Source organism: Leptidea sinapis, chromosome 15 (genome assembly GCF_905404315.1).
Source record: "Leptidea sinapis chromosome 15, ilLepSina1.1, whole genome shotgun sequence".
Classification (NCBI taxonomy): Eukaryota; Metazoa; Arthropoda; class Insecta; order Lepidoptera; family Pieridae; genus Leptidea; species Leptidea sinapis.
In genome coordinates, this window is record NC_066279.1 from 11,974,948 (window position 1) to 11,999,364 (window position 24,417).

General features: G+C 34.7%; 1 protein-coding gene across 1 annotated transcript in view; it reads right to left on the bottom strand.

Annotated features, from left to right (window-relative positions):
- Nucleotides 1–2,535: 2,535 nt before the first annotated feature.
- Nucleotides 2,536–24,417, bottom strand: part of LOC126968298 (serine protease filzig) — a 48,850-nt gene continuing 26,968 nt past the window's right edge. The window contains exons 2-8 of the mRNA XM_050813211.1: nucleotides 15,100–17,297; nucleotides 12,258–12,396; nucleotides 10,560–10,746; nucleotides 9,185–9,369; nucleotides 7,579–7,694; nucleotides 5,711–5,830; nucleotides 2,536–4,507 (exon numbers count right to left, since the gene is read on the bottom strand). Coding sequence (XP_050669168.1) covers nucleotides 4,343–4,507; nucleotides 5,711–5,830; nucleotides 7,579–7,694; nucleotides 9,185–9,369; nucleotides 10,560–10,746; nucleotides 12,258–12,396; nucleotides 15,100–17,297 — 3,110 coding nt within the window. The 3' untranslated portion in view covers nucleotides 2,536–4,342. The remainder of the gene's footprint in view (nucleotides 4,508–5,710; nucleotides 5,831–7,578; nucleotides 7,695–9,184; nucleotides 9,370–10,559; nucleotides 10,747–12,257; nucleotides 12,397–15,099; nucleotides 17,298–24,417) is intronic.

The following is a 24,417-nucleotide window of genomic DNA, read 5'->3' on the forward strand; positions in this document are numbered from 1 at the left end:
AATCTTTTAGCTACGGCACGATTAACAATTATTAAAAAATGTTAAGTCTTAGGACTTAAAATCTTTTGTATTAAGGCTTTTAGTAGGACAGTAATCACTGCATGGTGGTAGAATAAGGTGTTGTTATGGTTCATCTTATAAGATACATAATAGCTTTAAGTGAAAATGTATGCACTTTTTTAATAAAGTCCCAGTCACTGTTCAGGTATTATCGATTGATAAACTTAAAAAATGGCTCTGTTGTAAATCCTGCTATTCCACAGCTGAATATCTAATCTATCGGACAGCCTGGGACTAGAATATCCTTATTTTACAGCTATAATAATGATGGTATAATATTCTAGATTTTATTTAAAAAAGAGCGCAAAAAAGAATGCTTGGAGAGCCTCTTCCACCGCTTCTTCACTCTCAGAGCGCCATTTGTTTACCAAGCGATGGTAGTGTTAGAAGTGACATAAAAAAGAATTCTAAAGGATTAAATTTCGATAAAACCTTTTTGAGAGTCTGTATGGAACTTATACACATATCAATAATTATAATAAAGAAGCACCTCCTAGAATTCTAAACTCGGGACCTCAAGCTTAGTCACGATTCTATGTGTCAATAGTTATTAATATACTAATTAAGAAAACAATTTAAAACTTCTTAAACATTTATTAAATGCAACAACAAAACTAAACAAACTACAGCTTACAATTGAGCAAGTGTAACATGATCACTCTCTTACGATACTAGAATAAATAGTTATCTTAAATTATTCTAAATACTGTAATAATAAACAATATTATTTTTTATCATAGATAGGTGAGCTAGATGTTCTGATGGTAAATGAGAAGCCCAACTATAATGATTGCTCAGAATTGTTGAGAACTTTGAGCGGCACTGCAGATGTCTGTCATCTTGATATACGCTGTTAAGTCTCAGACTGAGATCTATAAGACTAGAGCTTACTTAGACTTTGCTCAGCCTTTACTTACGTAAAAGTCAGCTGAGTTCACGCTTGGCGTAAACTTTGATTTGGTATTTATAGTCATTTGACAGCTGAGATTATATCAAGCTAAGATAGCCTAATAGAAAAGGTTAAAGGCGCGTTTCATACAAAACTTAATTGATTATTAGTTTTATTGTAATAAATGGAAATTGATGAAAGATTTATGCGATATGCGGTCTTGTTAACTTATTTGGTATGAGAAATGGAACGCATTTTAAATGCGTGACAGCTACGGGTAACAGCAAACTTTTAGACTTAGATGCGTGTATTATACGGGAATTTTAAAACGTCGAACAACAGCAGTGATGACGCAAGGTATTTTTGATCTATTTTTTGATCGGCTTATAGTCTGAGGTGTGCCTAAGTCGTCGTTATGGTAGACTTAAGCTTATCATGCACCCCGCAGGCACAATCGTAAGCAATGTTTATAAATATGGACTTACACTTATCTCGCTAGGTAAGTCTGAGCAATGTCTAAGTAAACTCTATAGATCTCAGTCTTAGTAGCAGTGCCTGTTGATTTGAATATGTTTCCATGTGACTACCATTTTCAAGCTTTTGCACAGTACTGCTTGGAAAAGAGCACTGCTGTTGTATGGATACCAGATGGATCTGGCCGACATATTTGGAAAAGAAGCCTTCCAATTCTGGTTTGCAAGTCATTAGCCGTTGATAAGTGGACTAGGAATGCAATGGCTACATACTCCGGAGGGATCTCAACCATATATCGAGGCAAGCCCTAGACTGGAATCCTCAAGGAAAACGCAAACAGGCCCGGGTCCCAGAGCAAACCTGTTGGCGGACTGTCACTGATGAAGCGAAAGACATCGGAAAGACCTGGAGTGAAATCAAGAGAGACGCTCAAGACTGATCGCGATGGAGGCGCATTCTAGATGCCCTAGCTAGAGGTTTAATGAACTTAAATGAAGTGAAAAATGAACGCAATGATCTTAGACCACTCAATGTGACAGTAGAAACGGTTGCAGACTGTCAAATGATAAAAGTAGCATAACTGGGCCATGTCTCTCCATAAATGACACCAACCTTAACAGCGTTTGATGATAGGCAAAATAAAGGGTCACCAAAGCGCTGGAAATAAATTATGGCTCCGAAGCATCCGGGAATGGACAATTAACGTCAATAGAATTGTAGACCCGTTTCGCGTGGCATAAAACAGGACAAAACCACTGACCTGACGGTTAACCTAAATTGGAGAGGCACATAAAGAGAGACGTTACATACTGTCTTCACGCAGATACATATGACAGGGTTCCATCAATGTTCCAACGCGCGACAATTACACCATAGACTTCCAATATACTAGCGTATAGACGAACAAAGCGTGTGAGAGAGAGATCTCTAACAGCAAGATTGAAAAGGAAAACGAATTTATTGTTACTGTAACCGATTTTGATTGACAAGGCGTAAACAGTCACCCACTAATGGAATTAGCTGCTTAGTACTTTGAATATTAAATTGAATACCTATTACCGGGCTGTCATATATACACTAGTACATTTTAAGTATATACATTATACAAAATATCTCAAAGATTACGTCGTATGTTTTTTGAAATTTTAAATTCACAATAAAACAAATTTGCAAGTATGAGAGTCAAGAAAAAGGATCATCACTAGTTTGAAGATCTCCATCATAATTTAGCCTCTAAATTTGGTTTCGTAAAACATAATGAAACATTAAAGAATAAGTATTTCAATTAAGCTTATATTTGCAAACGAACAAAACGTTCTTTACTTTAACCGTCCGTAACAAATATTTTTTTTAAGAATTATAATTAATTTTCCTTAAAAATTCATTATTTTATACCTCCTTATCTCCTAGTTTCTTAAAGATAACGATATCTTGTTTATATTTAAAAAAATATATTATATTTATATAATATTAGATTTATAAATATTAGAGAGACTAAATTTCATACAAGAAATTCTCCATTTACTAGCTAATACCCCAACAAATACAATATTTACAACGAATGACTTAAATTTATAAATTTTAATACTTAAAGATTTGAAGTACATTTAATAGTATTTTTGTTTAATTATTTTATGAAATGCTTGTATAGAATCTCATTATCAACAAAATATTTTACAAAATTATCGCATCTTATTTCATTTCAATCGTTAAATTGTTTTATCAATCTAAAGAAAACTATTTGAATACATTATCTTAACATATTCAATATACGTAATAATTTTATAGGTTATTTTAAACTAAATATATCTTATATCATAATAACACAAGAAGATATGCTCAGTAATGCGAAACATAAAAAAACAATCATCAAACATCAATGTACAATAAAGTGCTCTAAGAATTATCGTCATTTTCCAATTGTTTTAATCTCGTTTCTTTCACTGTAAAATTAATTGAAGCAACTCATAATGTATAATAATATTATGAATATTATATAACTCCACATCATACATTATCTTTCTTTTAGTGTTCTTTTAATCCTATCTCATTTCTTTTACTTCTTTATTTTTTTCGTCAATTATTGACGTTACTGAAAGTGATTAATATTATGCACATTATCTCATCTCGTTGCATTATATTTGTTTGTGGCAATATATCTTTGTTTTACTATTCTTTAAATTATATCTCGTTTCTTTTACTGCAAAATTAATTGAAATAAATAGTGTACAATACATCACGTCGCATTATACGATATTTTTCATTTTTGTTTTCTTTCATATCTTCTTTTACTTTAAAATTAATTTTTAAACTAGTATTTGATTATGTAAACATAACGAAACACTAGTTAGTCTACATAGCTTATCTGTACGAAATCAAATAGATGATATGTGACTATAAATAAAATAATTTGCCTTATTATGGTAAATAAATCCCCTATAAATAAATAAAGACTACTATGCCTTATTCATTTGATTAAATTGATGTGTATCTTCTATTTTCAAAAGATTTTTTAATCATATTATACTTTTTTATGAATCGTAAATGTAAATCATAATTTTTATAAATTTGTTTTTTTTTTAGATTATTATGCTGATATTAATATATCATTTTGCGAAAAAAACTTTCACTTGTATCATGGTTTCATAAAACCGCACAATTGCTTTTCTTCGTTTGTGGTAAACCTTTGTATGAATTGACCACATAATTGTTCATTTAGAATTAAAGTCATGATAACAATAATCTCAAAGATACGGCTAGGATTTTCATTCGCAAATTATAGAAGTATATGCAACTAAATTCCCAGATATGGTTAGGGGAAAAAGAGATAATACGAATAAATCCCAGATATAGGAAGAATAATGGGAATTCAGAGAAAGAGAGTTAAAACGTATAAATATAAATATACTATTTTATGGTCTATTTGACTCCTGTAATTGTCTTCAGCCAGGGCTTGTAAAAGGTGGTTCTCATGTAAACTCCAGGTAGGAAGGGAGCTGCGCATTTGATTCCATGGGAGACTGTCCCCACGAGTTGCCAGCGACCGTCGTCGCGTTGTAACACCAAAGGACCACCACTATCACCCTGAAATGAAACATTTGGCCAATTTAGTAATATATCACGTCAAGAGTTATTTCAAATAAAAATATAAGTAATAATAAAACTATTTAGGGGCCATGCATAAATAAAGTCACACGTTAAGGGGATGGGGCCTAAGAGGTGTAACATTGTTTCAAAATATAAATCCTTTGATTTATATTTTGTTGATTTCAACACACTCTCAAAATGAAAAAAAAAGTAATTTAAGTAATATTTACCGTAAATTATATGAGACATATAGATAATAACAAAAAAATTGTTGAAAGTGCAGTGGATACTAAAATTGAAGAATTACAAAGAAAACTGAATTAAAATGGAATAAAAAACAATTACGGAACAGTGCTGTTTAATTTCATAAACTAAATGTAGAATGGAAAAATATATGACGGGTCCCGTCGTTGTCAGAAATGTGATCAGCTGTGAAAAGGACGGGGGAGGGGTTAAAAATTCATGAAATTTGCGGAATTCGGAATCAGGAATCAAGTGAAAGAGCTCTTCGGACCACTCCCCGTGACAGATGCGATAGAAGATACAATAAATCGACTCGTCTCTACGCAACGCAAGAGATTGAGTCGTTCACAAAGTTCTGGGTCACCGACAATTCGAGCTGCTCTGTGTTGCACGCGGTCAAATGGTTCAAGCTGATACTGTGGTGTGCCAGACCGGAGCTGACCAGATGTTTGTAGAAGTTATATGAAATGTCTTTGTGTTTTATCTTTAAATCTTTTTTGATATGTTTCAAAATTTGTTTCAGAATTATTGTATGTAGGTAACTTATGAATGAACGGAGTTATTGTTATTGCTATGCTCGGAGTTTCCCTGCGAGATCGAATCAGAAATGAAGAAATCCGTAGGAGAACCAAAGTCAACGACATAGCCCAGATGTTTGCGAAACTGAAGTGGCAGTAGGTAGGGCACATAGCACGACGGACAGGTGGCCGTTAGGGCAGTTAAGTCCTCGAATGGCGACCATATACCGGAAGACGTAGAGCTGGTAGACCCCCCACAAGATGGACCGATAATCTGGTCAAGATAGCCGAAATAGTTTGAATGAGGGCAGCACAGGACCGATTGTCATAGCGATCTTTGGGGTACGCCTTTGTCCAGAAGTGGACGTCTTCCGGTTGAAATTATTTTATTTGATATTTATTTTATTATTATACTGGCTTATCAAAGACTTATACTTACTTCACAAGAATCCTTTTGCCCGTTGGCGTATCCAGCGCAGATGAAGGAGTTGAGTATTCTTTTGCTGTGGCCAGCTGTCTGGAACATCTCTTGGCAGGCGCTGTTTTCTATTACTGGTACCTGGAAATTAATATTATTATTTAATGCCATGGCTATTAGAGAGCTGGGGTAAAAGCTGCAGCTCAAATAAAAAGTTCACAAGAATTTTATACACAAACACACACCCAAAACATTACCCATAAATCTCAACACTTACTGCCTCCCAATATTCTAAATAAAATAATACAGTCAAAAAATAATTATATTATTATTTTTATACCTACAATTTGGGCTATTAAGGCTACTGGAAATCCAAGCGCTGGCAGCTATTTCAGTCAACGGCCTCCAACTCGGAAATGCTGCCAGTATTCTTGGTACGCTTCCACGTAATGATAGTTTTAATTTTATGTAGTCATAGTATTGTAAATATAGTTATAAGATTTGTTTTGTTTGCATAAACTTTTAATATTATGTGAGTAGCATTAAGTCAAAATATCTAGAAAAAATGCGTTTATCAATAAAAAATATTGTAGATTATAGATAAACGAGTGCACAAAACGAACCATTTTTATCCGAGACTTAGCACTGATAGTAATGTCGAGTATAAAATGGTTTTGTTGTACGAGTTATAAACTCTGCTTTTCATTTCGATTGCGAGGAAATAAAACAGTAGTATACTATGTTATAACATGGATCTTTTTATAGTTATTTATGCAACTGTTGTGTAATAAGGGGTATTAAAACACGAATGTGGGTTTAGTGAGTGATAATAGTATCACATGAGTGTTTTAATACCTAATTATCAACAGTTGCATACAAGACTTTATCTACACCCAGAATATGAATCCTCTAAAATATTCTGAAACAGTTAGCTTACTGCTAACATTAAAACAGCCAACCCTAGTAGTAACCTAATATCATCCCTTACTGATTATATACAAATAAACTAAGTATTAATGAAATAATAGTAATTTAAAATATAGTAATTATTAAAATTCACTTGAATATTATGTTATGTTGCTGTAATGTTAATTTGCAGTGTTTAAAATATCCGGCGCTCTGCTGTCAAAACTTGAATCGCTCATTTTTTCAAGAAAAATGGCGGAGTTTCGAATAACCTACTTTTTTTTTTACGGCGCGCCATGTTCTGGTAGTGTGGAACGCGCGTAAACGAAAATGTTCTTTTTTTGAAATTCATACAGATACCACGCATCGAGCAATAAGAATGTGGCTGTTTGTTGAAACTCTTTGTGCATGAAGGGATCGAAAAAAAAAACAAGGAGTGTTGTTATGAAATTCAGTACAACATTACAACACTCGTTTGGATGATGTAATGGTTATTACGACATTGGGTGTTTTAATGTTGGCAATAAGCTAAATGTTTCAGAATCTTTAATAGAGGATTTAAAGCATGGGTGTAGATAAACAATTTTAGCAAATTTGAAGAAATTAATGAACGCACGAAAAACAGATCATGCTTCGCGCCGTTTTTTTTTAAATCTTACGATATTGATATTGCTTGGGCTCTAGACAGCCTACTATTAAATTAATTTTGTAACATATATTTTTTTAAATAATTAAATAACCTTACCGTACTTTAATTTAAATTTTAATATCTTTTATGACTTAAAAACACATGTGGCATATAAATTAAAGTAAATATTATAAAATAACAAATTCTATCTCTGAACTTTTTATTGTGTTTGGCTCTCATTTTCTTTGCCTTAATATAGATACATTTATGAGTAGATACGTTAATGCACTTGTGCACAAAAATCGATATCTGTCAGTATCAAAATAGTATGGACAACTCCAAAATATGCACTTACCTGAACTTCCTGCAGAACAGCTGGTACTCCACCGCCATACTTGAGCCTCCCCCAGCCAGTCACAGTCGCCACTCTTCCAGTAAAGTCTCCATCATCAGGAGGCATGCATATTGGTACTGAAGGAAAATATCGTTTGTTTACGTCGTCAAAACGTTACAGGTATATATGCTTAAATACAAAATAAATTAATTTTCGACACATTTCTCTAGCAGTTACTTGAAATGTTGACGTCACTCACAACGGTTGGCAAATATTAGATTTTTAAGGAAAGAGATTTTTTTATTGAATTAGGCGTTATTTTGCGGAAGACCATAATTATCCAATTTATTGAGTTATATTGAGTATAAATTCTGCTGCTCTAGGCATCCTCAGTAGATGCTGACTCGCCAAATTGTAGTCTCGTGCCAGAATTTGGCAAGTCAAGATCTCCTGAATTTTAGGAAGGAGGAAAAACGAGCACTTGAGGCACCATATTATGACAATTGAACACTAATGCCAATGTCCACAGACCGGAGTCACGCTACTAGTCAAATCTGTCTTGTCCATGTTTTTATTTTATTTTTTATGAAAATAAGCGACGAGACGAGCAGGACATTCAGCTCATGGTAATTGATACGCCCTACCCAGTACAATGCAGTAGCTCAGGATTCTTGAAAAACACATAACTCGTCACCTTGACACATAAGATGTTGAGTCTCATTTGCCCAGTAATTTCACTAGCTACTTCTTTAGATCGAAACACAGTAATGTCTACACATTAGTGCTTCACGGCAGAAATAGGCGTCGTTATCGCAAATCAACGTTTTCTAAAGCAGCTATAGGCTGATAATGATAATCTGAAAAAGTATAAAATCCTTGCGCAATTGCATTCGTCCATGTCAAAAGCTGCAGCTGAAATAAAAAAAAATAAACACACACACACAAATATCACAAAAATATTATACACACACAAATGAGCACACATATAAAAGTTCACTCTTTTCAACGCAAACACACACAACCTGACAGCTCAACCCTCATTCTCACCCTCAAAATTTATCAATCACTTACACACACACAAAGCTTACATATGATATCCCACACATCTCCCATAAATCTCAACAACACCTGCCCCCCTACAAACCTCCAATATAATAGGTTCCGCCACACTGCACTTGATAATATAATAATAATATATACCTTTATCTAGAGAGTATAATTTCTGACGATCTACGTTTATTGTGGTTCCTGGGGAGATTTCTGGGGGACCAGTCTGTGATGTATTTACTCCATTTGTCTGTAACCGAAGGGTTTGTCCCGTCCAGTGCCATTTAAGGTTTCTTATAGCATAAGTGACCTTAGTTATTGTTGTTTTCTCTTATTATTAAAACACTTGAAAGGCAAGGAGAGGAGTATGCATAATATTAATAAATACATAGAATGAAAAACATTGATATAAGAGAGTAAACCAAAATAACTAATTTCACACAAAACTTACCATCTTATAAAGAAATAATAGAGATACTCAGAATTTTATGCGAAGTCCGGCTTAAGAATGCATAAAAGGAGGCTCCAACCACGAATATTTATATACACACATATTGCAAACGAAAATGTAAATACTCACCAATATGCGCATCAAATTTGACAGGTGAATCCAATTCTAGAAGAGCCAGATCATTCTCGAAGGTCGCAGCATCATACTGCCTGTGTACAATCACTCTGCGCACATTCTTCGCGACTGGTCTTCTTGGTTCAACGTCTCCAGAAATATCGTTCTCACCAAATACCGCCACTAAAGATGCAAGGAATCTGGAATTATAAACGGTAGAAAATCATGAGGGTGAATTGTTTCGGCAGGTTCGCTTAAAGACCAAGGAGTTTGTCAATAATTTATCTTATAAAAATCTAATGTGGAGTTACATTTTAATTATAACAATTGTGGTATTTGTATGTAAAAGCACGTGTTTTATCACCATAAAAAAAAATTAACAAAAAAACAACCGACTTCAAAAACACTATTTCAAAATAATAGATATAATATGCACTAATAAACGTATAAAAATGATTGCGTATTTTTATACAATCTAATTCTAGTTATGATTATTGTTATTTTTGGAATCGGTGTCAGCCAAGGTAGGTTTGTAACTGTATACATAGTTGATGAGATGTGCATAATGCAAATGTGCTTTAGTCGCATGCACAAATGGGACACGGGAAGCACCAGCTTTTAATTAAAAAAAGAATTATTAAAATCGGTTCACATAGTCAAAGGTTCTGAGGTAACAAACATAAAAAAAGATACCAACAAATTGAGAACCTTTTTTGAAGTCGGTTAAAAATTATGAGCTAAACGCGTTAATATTGTGTAAAGTGGTATGGTGAAGTGCTCTCCATTAGCTACTGCAATTGTAGCATTGTAGTGAAAAATCTTACAGCTAATATCGCCCCACCAACGCATATTCTGCGGTGCAACTCATACATACCGGTTTTAAAGTTCCAGCAGATCGCCGTGCAAGGTGCCTTCCACCTAGGACATTTATAAATCAAGCGGGCCTGATGTCATTACAATCCGGTGCTGATCAAGATTATTGGGCAATCCAAAATTTATTCTTTAAAAAGTCTTAATGAAATGAAATGAAAATGAATTGATATTGGAAGATAAAACTTTACCATACATTCAAACAAAATAATTAGAAGCTCAGTAATTGCGCTCACAACTGCAAGAGTTACCATTACAACACCACTACTCTATAGGTAGTTCCAAGGAGAAAATGTCTCAAGAATTAAAAAAAAACTTTTATATGTCATCGCCACAACCTAAATATATCAAGAATTCTTTACTTTCTATTTAAAATCATATCTAACTTTATTGATTTATATTTTTACATAATAAGCAGTCTTGGCTTATTAAACACCAAAAAATATTTCTTCCAGTATTAACAAGTACACCACTTGATAATACAATAACGTTGATATGTAATAATTAAATAAATAAATACCCTGGTTGACAATGTGCTGCCGTAGTTACATATCGACTGGTAATAAGAACTCCTCCACATTTGTTCTTCGTGAAGAGACCTAGCCAAGTAGACTCTCTGACCAGCACCTGCCATGGCCACTCTCCAAACCTTGCGTTCTTGCCGCCGACAATACGACCTGATTTCACCAAGGGCCTGACTCCACACACTGGAAGAAACACTTCTAGTTTGAATATAAGTATGAAAAATATACTGGTTCAAACAATTTTGATCTTCGTTTATATGCAATGTTATAATAATAATATTTAAGATACAGTTTTAGTCCCTGAACCAAAGCTGTATCTGCATTCTAACTCTGTATACTGATCCATAATTCGGAATCGGAATACTGGGTCTCGATATCTCAAGCGATTGCCAATTCCGCGGCCATCTGCAGAGCACAGCCAAATTGGCTTCGAAGAAACTGGGCGTCATAAATAGAGCACGGCAATACTTCAAGCCAGCCCACGTTCTAGCGATCTACAAAGCGCAGGTCCGGCCACACATGGAGTATTGCTGTCATCTCTGGTCTGGCGCACCCCAGTATCAGCTAGATCCATTTGACCGCGTGCAACGCAGAGCAGCTCGAATTGTCGGGGACCCAGTGCTCTGTGAACGGCTGGATCACTTGGCGTTGCGTAGAGACGTCGCTTCATTGTGTGTCTTCTACCGCATTTATCACGGGGAGTGTTCCGAAGAGCTGTTTAACCTGATTCCTGCCGCCGAATTTGACCTTCGCACGATACGCCACAAGTTAGGATATCATCTCCACCATCTGTGTGGTGGTCCTCCACAGTGCGGTTTTCAAGGAGCTTTCTTCCACGTACTACAAAGCTGTGGAAAGAGCTTCCTTGTGCGGTTTTTCCGGGACGATACGACATGGGTACCTTCAAAAAAAGCACATACACCTTCCTTAAAGGCCGGCAACGCTCTTGTGATTCCTCTGGTGTTGCAAGAGAATGTGGGCGGCGGTGATCACTTAACACAAGGTAACCCGTACGCTCGTTTGTCCACCTATTCCATAAAAAGAAAAAATATAATTAACCATAAATATTATGTAAATAAGAATTCCAATTGAGTTTAAAATTCAAAAAAAAAGTTAACACAATAGTGTGTAAACCGGGATCAAGCACGTTTTTGGTAGTTAACAACAGTTACACTTCCTGTTTGTAATTCTAATGGGTTCTATGTAGTATTCTTCATTTGAAAACGGAATAGTTTGAAAATTTCGATTGATACTACTTTTCGTCAGGAGAAGACGTCATTGGTTCTGATAAAAAATAATCACAGCTACGGGATTGTTGGAAGCTGTTTCTTGGTAAAGCTATGATGGTAATTGCACCTAATAATAAGTCAACTTTGGACAGGTTGCTGCATTACTGGTAGTATGGCAGAGTTACATGGAGGACAAGCTTGCCTCACTATACACAGACAAGATCGTAGCATACAAACTACTTCTAGACGAAATCAATGACTGCGTAGACTAAATTTAAGCCGAGTTGTCAGGAAAATTTCACGTTATGCATCATAAATAGAAAAAGGTACTTTTTACGTGAGCTAAATTTATCGTCATCTAAAGCGATCATAAAAATAATCATCATAAAAAGTCATCTATGTCTATTTAGGTATATCTCGGAAACAGGTGGAATGTATTGTAATATTTTGTATAAATAAGCTTACAGTTTTTATCGTTGTAGTCGATGCTCTGATTAACAAATTCCTCGGTGGTAACTTCATCAGATAGTTCAGTAGCCGTTGAAGTCGCGACGGTAGTGGTGGTAACTTTCTTCGTTGGTTTTGGGCGCTTTGTGCTGGTCACCTGAAAACAATGTTATAACAGGCAAAGGACCAAATTGGTTTGAACCATCTATGGACTGGGAACCAATTTGATTAATTAATGCCTGCTTTTTTATATCTGCTTTTAGTGCCGTTTATATACGGTTTTATTACTATAAGATAAGAGATTTCCATCTATGTATTCATCACGATATCTCTGGAACTACCGAAATAAATAAGGCTCAGAGATTTTAAATTTGGTAAGTATATTCCTTACATCGAGTAAAGGTTGGCTAAGAACGGATTTTACGAAATTTCACCCGCAAAGAGTTTAATTCGGTAAGTAGATTCATTACTTCGAGTAGCTATAAAGAACGGAACATACGAAATTTCACCGATAAAAGGGTTGCGGGGGCTAATTAAAAAAAGTTCATTTTTAAACTATAGCTCTCATTCTTATACAACTACCAGATAGGCTATATTATCACGCTATTGCCTCGTGTTCGCATTCGTCTGGCACATGTCGTAGCGTTACTACGTCTATTAAGCGTATACTTCGAACATTCTTGCCACGAAAGAAGATGTAATTTTAAATGCAAGTTTTAATGTTATCTATATATAAAGTTAATGTATACTTATATACAACGCCACTCGGACATTTTTTGACGACCTTTTAAAAGCGATTGGGAGTCTATTTGTTTATTATACGTCAATTCAGGTTTGGACGTAAAACGCAGTGCCGCTCAGAGATATCCATTCAAACCGTAATTCTGAGCGTCTTCGCAATGGTGCTCGTCAATTTGCGACATAAGATGGAAATTTTCACAAGCCTATTAATTTCATTAGCTACAGCGACCTTCAAAACGAAACACACAACAATAACCTTCTATAACAAAGAAGGCTTGCTATAGTATAGAAGATAATGATGCATGGCTCTTGTCTGTTTGTACGCTATTTCCACCTAAAATTGTATAATATTACTATCTTCTTATATATAGTTTCTTATCAGTTCTTCTCCCCATGTCAAAGTCCTTATACGAACTGATGTAGATGACATGACGATTAAGTAAATCTTATATTTCTATTTTTTTGCACATTACTGCTTAACTGCAGAAAAATGCGCCGCTGAGCAAAGAAACTTCCCAATATTTTGGTACTATCTAAAAATTCGTGGTCAATCTGTACAATCAGAGAAATAGATATAGATATTTATTTAATTGGCGTATTTTTTGCTTTTAAATTTATCGATATCCTACTTGTATATCTTTTAATTTAAAAAAAAATCCAGGAGAGTTTCCTTCGCCGTTTCTTTTCTCACAAAGAACCAATTGTTTCCATAGTCGTGGGTTTGATTTAATCGACATCAAAAATAATTCATAACAAGGCAATGATGTTCTATAGAACGTCATTGTAACGAGGCTTTAAAAACTCGAAGCTTCATGGACTCCAAACATAGCTTTCATACAATATTATTTCATCGTTCTACCATAAATAGTACATCCTAGATAGTTGGATACATGACTTGGAACCGGTCTCAGATTTAACGATTATTACTGGCTTAAACCGATATTTTCCTTTTATTTCGTGAAACTTGACGCTCATTGCGTAAGGCATTCTTAATAAATATAAGATAAATGTCATTTAAAATAAAATTAGAGCTGCCAAATGAAACAGCGACATAAAACCGCTCCAAACCGGCTTATTCTATTAATATTTTGTATTTATTTGAAACTTTTGGTTTTTAGATGAAATTAAAAATAGCACAGTTCAGATGTTTAAAACAATTTTCTTGAAACTCGAATATTTACCGGTTTTCTTATCTAACATATAAAGATTATTTGTTGATAAACGTTGTTTGTAAGTATTATATAACCTACCTTCAAGTGATTATTGTCTGCGATAGGTCATATAGTATGACACTGACTAGACACTGGATCTTAACTTAAGGACAAACTTTGGACTAAAGGATCATACTCGATTATCGAAATTCGTTCTACGTAATAAATTTAATTTTTTGAAGTAATTATCTATAAAAAATGAACTGCGCATACATCACGTCACGCGAGTACGCAATTCCTTTGTTAGTACACCGAAAGATCCATCTTTCTGTCTTCCCGTGTTCTGCTTCTGCGTCCAGCGATTAGGGTCTATTCCATGATTCCACGCGGAAACCGTGTTATTTTTTTTTTCATATATGATTGCCAAAGCACGAGCAACCTTTGCACGGCTTATAAACGTAAAGCGATCACGGAAACTGACACGGAGAGTCAAGAAATACCGGTCCATCGTGAAGACCGAATTGCTATATGGGTGTGAGACGTGGAAGGTCACAAAGTCCATCTTTCATCAACTTCAGGCTTACGATAAACCATTGGCCCGACAAAATTACAAACGATCATCTTTGGCCACGCTGTCAGTAAGTACCAATCGACCAACAGCTTAAAACGCTGAAAATGGAGCTGGATAGGCAACACACTCCGAAACGAATCATACTATGTACCGGGGCAAGCGTTAGACTGGAACCCTCTGGGAAAACGCAAACATTGCCGTCCAAAGCAAACAATACATTGGAAAGACCTAGAGTGAAATCAAGCGAGAAGCTCACGACCGATCATCGCGATCGGAGATGCACTGCCCTCGGCCCCAGATAGTGGATATAGGAACTTAAATGAATGATCATTGCCAAAAAACCAAAATTAAACATATACTACATCAAATATATTAAGGACAAAAAATTATTTCCTACCGGTTTTTTTGTTGTTGTCGTGGTAGTAGTGGTAGTTGGTGTTGTCGTCGGAGGCTGTGTCGTGGTCCTTCTAGCCAATGTTGTCAACCGAACCGGTTTCTTAGTCGTTCTTACTGGAGGCTTCTTAGAAGTAGTCAATCTGATCGGTTTTCTTGTCGTTGTTATTGGCTTTTTAGTAGCTACTGTCTTTTTAGGCGGCTTGGCAGTTGTCGTTTTTGTTATGTTCGGTTTTCTATCAAGAATTACTATATCATGCAACTCTTGGAACGTTCCTTGTAAGCTTCCCACAATTTTGTTAACGAATAAATTCATTTTTTCGTTTAACTTATCATTCTCTTGCCATGTTGGTGTTGAGAAATCAATGTCGTGAAAGTCTAAATCATTATCAGACATCGCAACGCTTGTATTATAGAGACCTGGGTTTGAACCAGTTGCATTTAACATTGGATTTCTTACTGGTGGGAAGTTTATTAAGTCATCTGGAGATGTTTGAAGTTCTTGTTTATATGTAGTTGTTTCAGCATACAATTCGAAGTTTGGTACAGAACTAGTTGGTTTTGGAGTAGTACGATAAGGAGTTGTACTTGGAGATGGTTTTGGAGTAGTACGATATGGTGTGGTACTTGGGGATGGTTTTGGAGTAATAACCACAGTAGGAGATGACGGTCTTTCGTATTGTTGCGGCGGTTTACCCATAAATATATTGTTGGTAGATTCAATATGATTATTAACAGTTATTTGACTGATAGGCTTCTTGAAAGGCTCTTGAGAAATCTCTACAAATTCTGGTTCTTTAGTTGGTTTTGAAGTTTGAAGGCTGCTTAGAACTATAACTGTTGGAGTGACACTAGAAAATGTATCGACGGAAGAATCAAATTCAGGTACTTCGTTACTAGGCGGTTTGGTTGGTCTTCTTAAAGGACTTGAACCTGTTACGTAGCTAGTTGAAGGAGGCTTTCTAGGCTTTGTTGTAGTAGGTTTCCTAGTTGTCGTAGAACTAACGTAGCTAAATGTTGTTATAGTTTGACCAAAATCATTTGGATCTGTCGGGTATTTATTAAAAGCTTCTATATCTGAACTTGTTGATTGAACCGGTTTTGGTTTGTACGGTTTCTTTGTTGGTTTTTCATATGGTATGCTATTAGAAGTAGAATAGGAGGGTTTTTTAGTTATAGCTGGTCTTTGAGAGTATCCAATTGTAGTTGATATGGATGATGGCTTTAACGTTACATAATGACCAGTAGATAAATATTGAGTGGGATAACCACTGCTGTATGATACTGGGTTCACAGTTGTTGGAATTGGCGATGATTTAGTTTCCATAATGTCAAACGTTGACGGTGAACTAATATCTTGCTTCATGCTTGTCGTGCTCTCGTTAAGCATTTGTATAATGCTGTCAATTGAAGATAGCTCTGGCAGTTTTTGGGTTTCTTTTGTCACTGTTGAAACCATGACGTAATTTTCGGTTGATGTTGTTTTATTTGGTTTGGGTTTGAAAACTGGCTTTACAATCGGACGATGTGTTGATACTATAATACCCGGTATGGCAGTCGAAGTCGATGTTGGTGGTTTTGTTGGTTTTGTTTGCATCGATGATATCTGTATGTTAAAATCAGAGGGCCTTGCAATATCAATTACTTCACTGCCATTCTTATGGAGCAGAACAGTATCTGCTGGCCCATGATCTATGGTGCTGTGAGTGTAAACATTTTCTGGCTTAGGTTTTATGTAAACAAAGTTGTCTTTCGGTGGTGTACTTAGCAGAGTATTTGTTATTTGACTTAATCCTTCAGATATCATATGCGCTTCCGTACTTAAATCCTGTTCTATGTTTTTAACTGTTGAAGTTGCTGATGCTGGCTTATAGCCAGGTGTTACAACGGGCTTGAAACTGTTATGCCATGCACTTAGCTGTTCATCGTAGTCATCTGTTTCTGTTTCTGGATCAGGGTAGTCCAAATAACTTGTCATAACAACCCCAGGGCCTTTTGGGATGTGGGATTGACTATCTAATTTAAGCTGGCAGCATGCTCCAAAGAGGAATCCGTCCATACAAGAACCGACTACTTCTCCCCCTCTTTTGGCACATTCATGGTTGAACATGCAAATTGTATTGCCTCTGTTATACTTCGCTGCTCGACTTGCTTTGCAGTATGAAGGTGTTATTCTGTAGCCACCAAAGAGCTTCCGGGCGTCTGTAAAGAAAAAGTATACTTAGAACATATTTTTATACTTTAATGCAAAATATAATAAATACATTAGTAATAATCCGCGGCAAAACTTGATATTTCCTCAGAAAAAAATAGTAGTAATAGTAATAGTGACGGTCTGCGCATGCACATTGCGCCGCTCGATGGCGTAATTCACTAAAGTTCTTGTATTATTGTATTCAGTATTGTGTCTTTAGTTGATATTCATTAGTGTAGTGTAGGTAACTTTTTTATGAATGTTCTTTAGATTATAATGTGTATAGTTATTTCTTTTTAAGTGTTTCATCATTTGTGTGTTTACTGGTTTGTTTTTTTTCCACTTTACATTGTAAATATTTATAGTGAAACAAGAAAAATAATCAATATATTATAGATATTGTTATATTCTCACGGTTCACATATTATATAGTAATTAGAATATATTATTTTCTCTATGAGTGAATATTGTAATATTCTTCTGAGAAATAAAGTTCTTAAATCGTAAAAATGAATTAGTATTTAAATATTCTTCTCTATAAATAGAGTTAATTAAATTAAGCTTATCCTGATTTAAAAATAATTTTCATGTAGCGTTGGTTTTTAAGAGAAGAAAGATAAAAAATAATTATTACATATAAATGTATTATATATTTTAAATATATTGACTAAAGATATAGTAAGGTAATAGTTATTTATGCAACTAAGGGGTATTAAAACACGAATGTGATATCCATATTGCTGAAATCATAATTTTATGCGGCGGCCATCTTGGATTTCAAAAATGATCACAAAATCGTTCTCTGCACCCTCGAGAACCTCGGACACGATATCCATATTGCTGAAATCATAATTTTGTGCGGCGGCCATCTTGGATTTCAAAAATGATCCTAAAATCGTTCTCTGCACCCTCGAGAACCTCGGACACGATATCCATATTGCTGAAATCATAATTTTGTGCGGCGGCCATCTTGGATTTCAAAAATGATCCTAAAATCGTTCTCTGCACCCTCGAGAACCTCGGACACGATATCCATATTGCTGAAACCATAATTTTGTGCGGCGGTCATTTTGGATTTATCTAACTTCCCTAAAGTACATATATACAAAAATCCCGCGTGGAATAATATTACGTAAATTTTATTTTAGTACTTTCCGAATTACATTTACCTATATATTTCAACAAATACGCTGTCGCATCATCATTACTTTTTTACTATGATTCCCGCTTTGAACTTGTTTGCTAAAATCTTACGTAATGTGAGCCCGAGAGACACGAACACAATACCTTCCTTGACAGTGGTCACGGGCGTACTGCTGGCTTGAGCGTGCATGCAACCAAGGCGTCGCGTTTGGTTTATTACGAAAAAAAATTTATATAAAATAATTCATAAAGCGTATTGATAAATCCCACAGTGAAAACTTATAAATACTAATAAACTATCGAATAAAATATTTTTTGTGTTTAGAGCTATCATAGTTTTATGATAATATAAACAATTCAAATAAAAAAGACTATTTTTCAAAAAATAAATCTATCGAGATTTTTTTCGTAATCGTGTTTTCGAAACAGCGATAATTTAGATAAAGAAATGAAGATAAACATGTCAAAAAATTGGAATCGTAGTATTTGTAGAAGTATTTTAAGTAGATTTTTAAAAATGTTACTTTTAAGGACTATAGCGCCTCAAATGTTAATTTATTTTACCAGTGGGAGGCTCCTTTGCACATGATGCCGGCTAATGCTAAATTTCTGCCGTAAAGCAGTAATGTGTAAGCATTACTATGTTTCGGTCTGAAGGGCGCCGTAGCTAGTGAAATTACTGGGCAAATGAGACTTAACATCTTGTGTCAAGGTGACGAGCGCAGTTGTAGTGCCACTCAGAATTTTTGGGGGTTTTAAGAATCCTGAGCGGCACTGCATTGTAATGGGCAGGGCGTATCAATTACCATCAGCTGAACGTCCTGCTCGTCTTGTCCCTTATTTTCATAATATATATATATAGCTAACCAAGCCATCTAATATGTTATTAGCGGTAGATTCAACAAGAAAAAATATTTTTTTTGACATTCATCAGTGTCATTTCCGTGAACTACATGAATAAAGTGATTTTGATTTTATTTGATTTTATTTTACTGCAGAATAACTATTATTAAATCAGATTGAAATAAATTATCAAAGTTTGTTATATGGAAGATGTTATTAAGTGATCACAGACGCCCATATTCTCCTATACGCCAATACCAGAGGAATCCCAAGAGCGTTATGGCCTTTTAAAAATGTACACTCGCTTTTTTTTAGGTACCCATGTCGTTCATCCTGGAAACACCGCACAAAGAAGCTCAGTATCGATATACGGAAGAAACAATGTAGGAGATGGCACACAGCCTTGGGGAACTCCAGACATTAAAAAAAAAACAATAAATACTTCTTTCACTATTAACAACAACGTCTAATCAGTATATGACATAGTTATTTTTTTTTCACATATCAATTTTGATTTAACTTTTATTCATTTTTGAAATTAGTTTTTATGTTAATTAACCTGTTTTTTAAAACTTAAATAATTTTCTTAACCAACCAACCATCATTACTTGAATAAAAGTATTCTATTTAGACTTTATCCTTTTTCTTTCACTAGGATTACGATGAAAAAATTATGATTTATTTCACCAGTGGGAGGCTCCTTTCCACAAGATGCTCCTTCCAAATTATGGATACCACAACGGTGCCTATTCCTAGCATGAAGCAGTAATGTGTAAACATTATCATCTTTCGGTGTGAAGGGCACCGTAGCTAGTGAAATTACTGGGCAAATGAGACTTAACATCTTATGTATCAATGTGACGAGAGCAATTTCAATGCCGCTCTGAATTTTTGGGTTTTTCAAGAATCATGAGCGGCACTGCATTGTAATGGGCAGGGCCTATCAATTACTATCAACTGAACGTCCAAGTCGTCTTGTCCCTTATTTTCATATAAAAAAAAATTTAGCTTTAAAACGACCTAGGATATCGTATTTTTAACAATAACTTTTTCATATGTGATATAGTTGAAGTGAAACTTAGTTATTGTCTTTATATTCACATACTAAAATTGTTTATTCGTAATACTGTCATATAAACACCCGATAAAATTTCACCATAGTGAATCATGTGTGAAGAATGTCGCTTTCTCTGATGAAAACGGTAATACAGATTTAATTCACGATTCTATATAGAGGACAAACGAGCTAATGGTTCACCTGACGTAAAGTGATCACCGCCGCCCACATTCCCCTGCAATACCAGAGGAACCACAGGAGTTTTCTCAGTATAACCGGAGTATAACCTATTTATTCAATCAATGATGCCTCAATCCTGACACGAAAGCTTATTATGACCAAATATAGTTGACTTATTTTGGTATTATATCGTATTATATTACTTACATCCTATGGTATATTACCCCATACTACCCCATGTAATGCAGTCAATATTAAAACTATCTTTGAGCTGCGGCTATTCGCGCTTTAATAGGTGTTTAATCATTTATTAACAAGTAGGTACAATAACAGATAACAAGATAAAACTATCATATTATAACAAGTACAGCATATTTTTATGATCCTGAGATCCTATTAAAATTGTTCACATCATTCGCCAAATACAGTAAAAAAAAAATAAGTGGACACAACAGAAATTACATTATGACGAAATTTAAGTTAAACATTAAATTATTTTACGTAAACTAGAAAGTTTTATAAAGAGTATTTTTAAAAAGTCTATATTTGTAAAGAATATATCAAAATCAGCACACACTTTGTTAAATTCTTTACTAATTCTCATAATCGGTTTGTTATGCAATACAACATAGTTAGATACCTAGTTACCTAGGTAGTAAAATTTAAAAAGTAAACATTTTTACTCTTGCCTCTTAATACAATCTAGATAATGTGATGTATATGTATATATACATTACCGAATTTTCTTAATACTGTAATAATGATGATGTTAACACATTAAACAAACCTAAAATTATTATGGCTACAATTCGGTTAAACGAGTTAGTAAGTCCTTCGACCTATTTATTTTGTAAATTACCGCCATTGTAAAATACTTTGATTGAAAAGAGTGGCCGTTGAGTTTCTTGTATGTTCTTCTCACGAGCTCTACTATTTCCGAGCATATGGTAATTTCAGTAATTTAAAATAAATATTTATAGTGACGATTCAAAAGCGCTTAATTTAAGCCTAATTGAATAAGTTTATTTGACTTTGACTTTGTTGCGGGCAGCTTTAACAACGTGATGTCAGAAAATGTTCAACACATTTTTTTTTTATGAAAATAAGGGACGAGACGGGCAGGACGTCCAGCTGATGGTAATTAATACGTCCTGCTTATTACAATGCAGTGCCGCTCAGGATTCTTGAAAAACCCCAAAAATTCTGAGCGACACTACAACTGCGCTCGTCACCTTGAGACATAAGACATTGCCCAGTAATTTTACTAGCTACGACGCCCTTCAGACCGAAACACAGTAATGCTTACACATTACTGCTTAACGGTAGAAATAGGCGCCGTTGTGGTACGTATATTCTAGCCGGCATCCTGTGCAAAGGAGCCTCCCACTGGATGTGTTACGAAATTCAAAATAATTGTTTTATGATATACCTTAACTTGGAAATGGAGCGACCGACCTCAGGCTATTTAATTAATAAGTTTTAGTGTTATTAAATTCTCTAAGATTAAGGATTGGTCTCCGCTGCGCTCCAACTAGATACCGCAGGCGTAGTCACCATGTGCGGCAACTAATACTACGCCCAAGTGGGCATACTCGAGCCAGTCTCGAACAATGTGTGACTTTGACGTGCCACATGTACTGTTAAGCTTTGCTAATAATTGAAACTAAAATGCCGGGTTGCGTAGTAAAACTTTGGAAAAATAATGCTAGAAAATTTGTGAAAGACACTGGGATCACATATCATCTGTAAGTTTAATGGCTTTTTTTTTTAATTTCAATGTAAAATAACACGACGCGTATGTTACAAATTTAAAAGATGCCATTGATGCCACACCACGCACACAAGCATCTAATAGTTGCCGTAATAAAAAAGCTAAGCTATTGTTCTTAGGTAGTGCGATATCTACTTGGAGCGCAGCGGAGACCAACCCTTAAACTTAGGAAATTCTAAAAATAAGAAGGTCTGAGGCATATATATACCTATGACATTCCAGTGATTTAAAATCCTACACGACCCTGAATAAAAATGTTCGACTTTCAATAAAAATCCTACAAAATCTAATAACAATGTGTTCCTATTTATCTAGTTAATATATTTCGTTGTAACAATATCAAGTACCCTAATTTCGAATTCGTGTAATGAGCAAATAATCACGTCATTCCGATGTGAGAGTTCGTTTAAATTTGCAACTGTAAAAGGCGCGTATGGTTTTGGCGCGTGGTGAATTACGAATACTTCCTGTTTTCGTCTTCTCGCGCGTCAATCCGGTACTCACAGTCCTATTTCCTCCAGTATGGTATAGCCTGAATTGATTTTGAATGCCGAAATTTCACTCTAGTTATAAAAAAAATCTGTAAATTAATTAAACTAGCATTTCAAAAAAATATTATCGTGTATGGTATAATAAGTCGGATGGTTGTTGAACTTTTAATTTTTTCAAATCACATGTTGTAAATAAGAAATTATAAATTGACCTCAGAATATTTAGTTTAAACCAAAAAGTTCCATTAATATTAAAATTCTGTAGAATGTGTAATTGTGATACACAAAAATCGTCACCTCTTTGCTCTAAATAGTGATTTTCAATATTATAACACTAAAAATAAGGGATTGCTTGTAACTAATTCTAGTAGGCTTCATAAGATAGACTTCGTAATTGTATACTTTTTTATGATAAAGTCCCAGCTACTGTTCAGGTTTTATCTACGAATAAATTTAATTAATGTTGTATTAAAAATGGCTCCTTCGTAAATCCATACAACTCTATAGCTGAATATCTACGCGATCGACCAAAAATGCTTAGAGAGTTTCTTGCCCTGTTTCTTCTCTCTCAGAGCGCCATTTGTTTCCGAAGCGGTGGTAGCGTTTGATTTCAAAAACAATTCTAAAGGAAATAATTTTGAGGATATAAATTTCTTTTATTATTGTTTGCCAATAAAATGCTCGAATACCTTTATTTGTTTACAGTACGTGAGAATCGATGCAACTCTGTACTCAATAACTTTAGTTTTTACGTATTAATTTACATTTATTGTTGATTTACTCGTGTAAGGTATTGAGTTTCTTATCACTTCTTCTCAATAAGGCTCAACCTTTTCCTAAGTGGTGGTAAATGTAATAAAAAGTTTTGACATTCATAAGAGTGATTTCCATCACATACATCAACAAAGCGATTTTTATTTGATTTCATTTGAAATGCGATAGAAGACACAATGAACCGAAACCTTCTCTCTCAGCTTTCTCTTATATAAATAGCCAATTTTAAATTTTCAAGTTCAACATGGCTGTATAATATAATTTGTGACTTCGTACATAATGTCAACTTTCATTTTCCACGTAAGCCCACAAAACTTGTATACTTATAAAATATTTCAACCTGTCCTTTCACTGTCCTTAATATATAAGAAAGTATGTGTTTAATATTCTGTCCGAATCACATCCTGGCTACAATCCTACTCGTGCGAAAATTAAATGTATTTATGTTAGTTCAAATTTAGTTTTCTATGTTAGGCAATTGACTTAGATAGGTGGCGGTAATTATTCATTTAATTGAACATGGTATTCAAATAAACAGCCAAAAAAGCATTTATTCGCTGAGGTCAAAAATAACACTTAGATATATCGAAAATACGTTTTTTTAATGAAAATAAGGGACGAGACGAGCAGGACGTTCAGCTGATGGTAACTCATACGCCTTGCCCATTAAAATGCAGTGCCGCGCAGGATTCTTGAAAAACCACAAAAATTCTCAGTCTGACTACAACTACGCCCGTCGCCTTGAGACATAAGATGTTAAGTCTCATTTGTCCAGTAATTTCACTAACTATGGCGCCCTTTAAACCGAAACACAGTAATGCTTACACATTACTGCTTCATGACAGAAATATGCGAGTTGTGGTATGTAT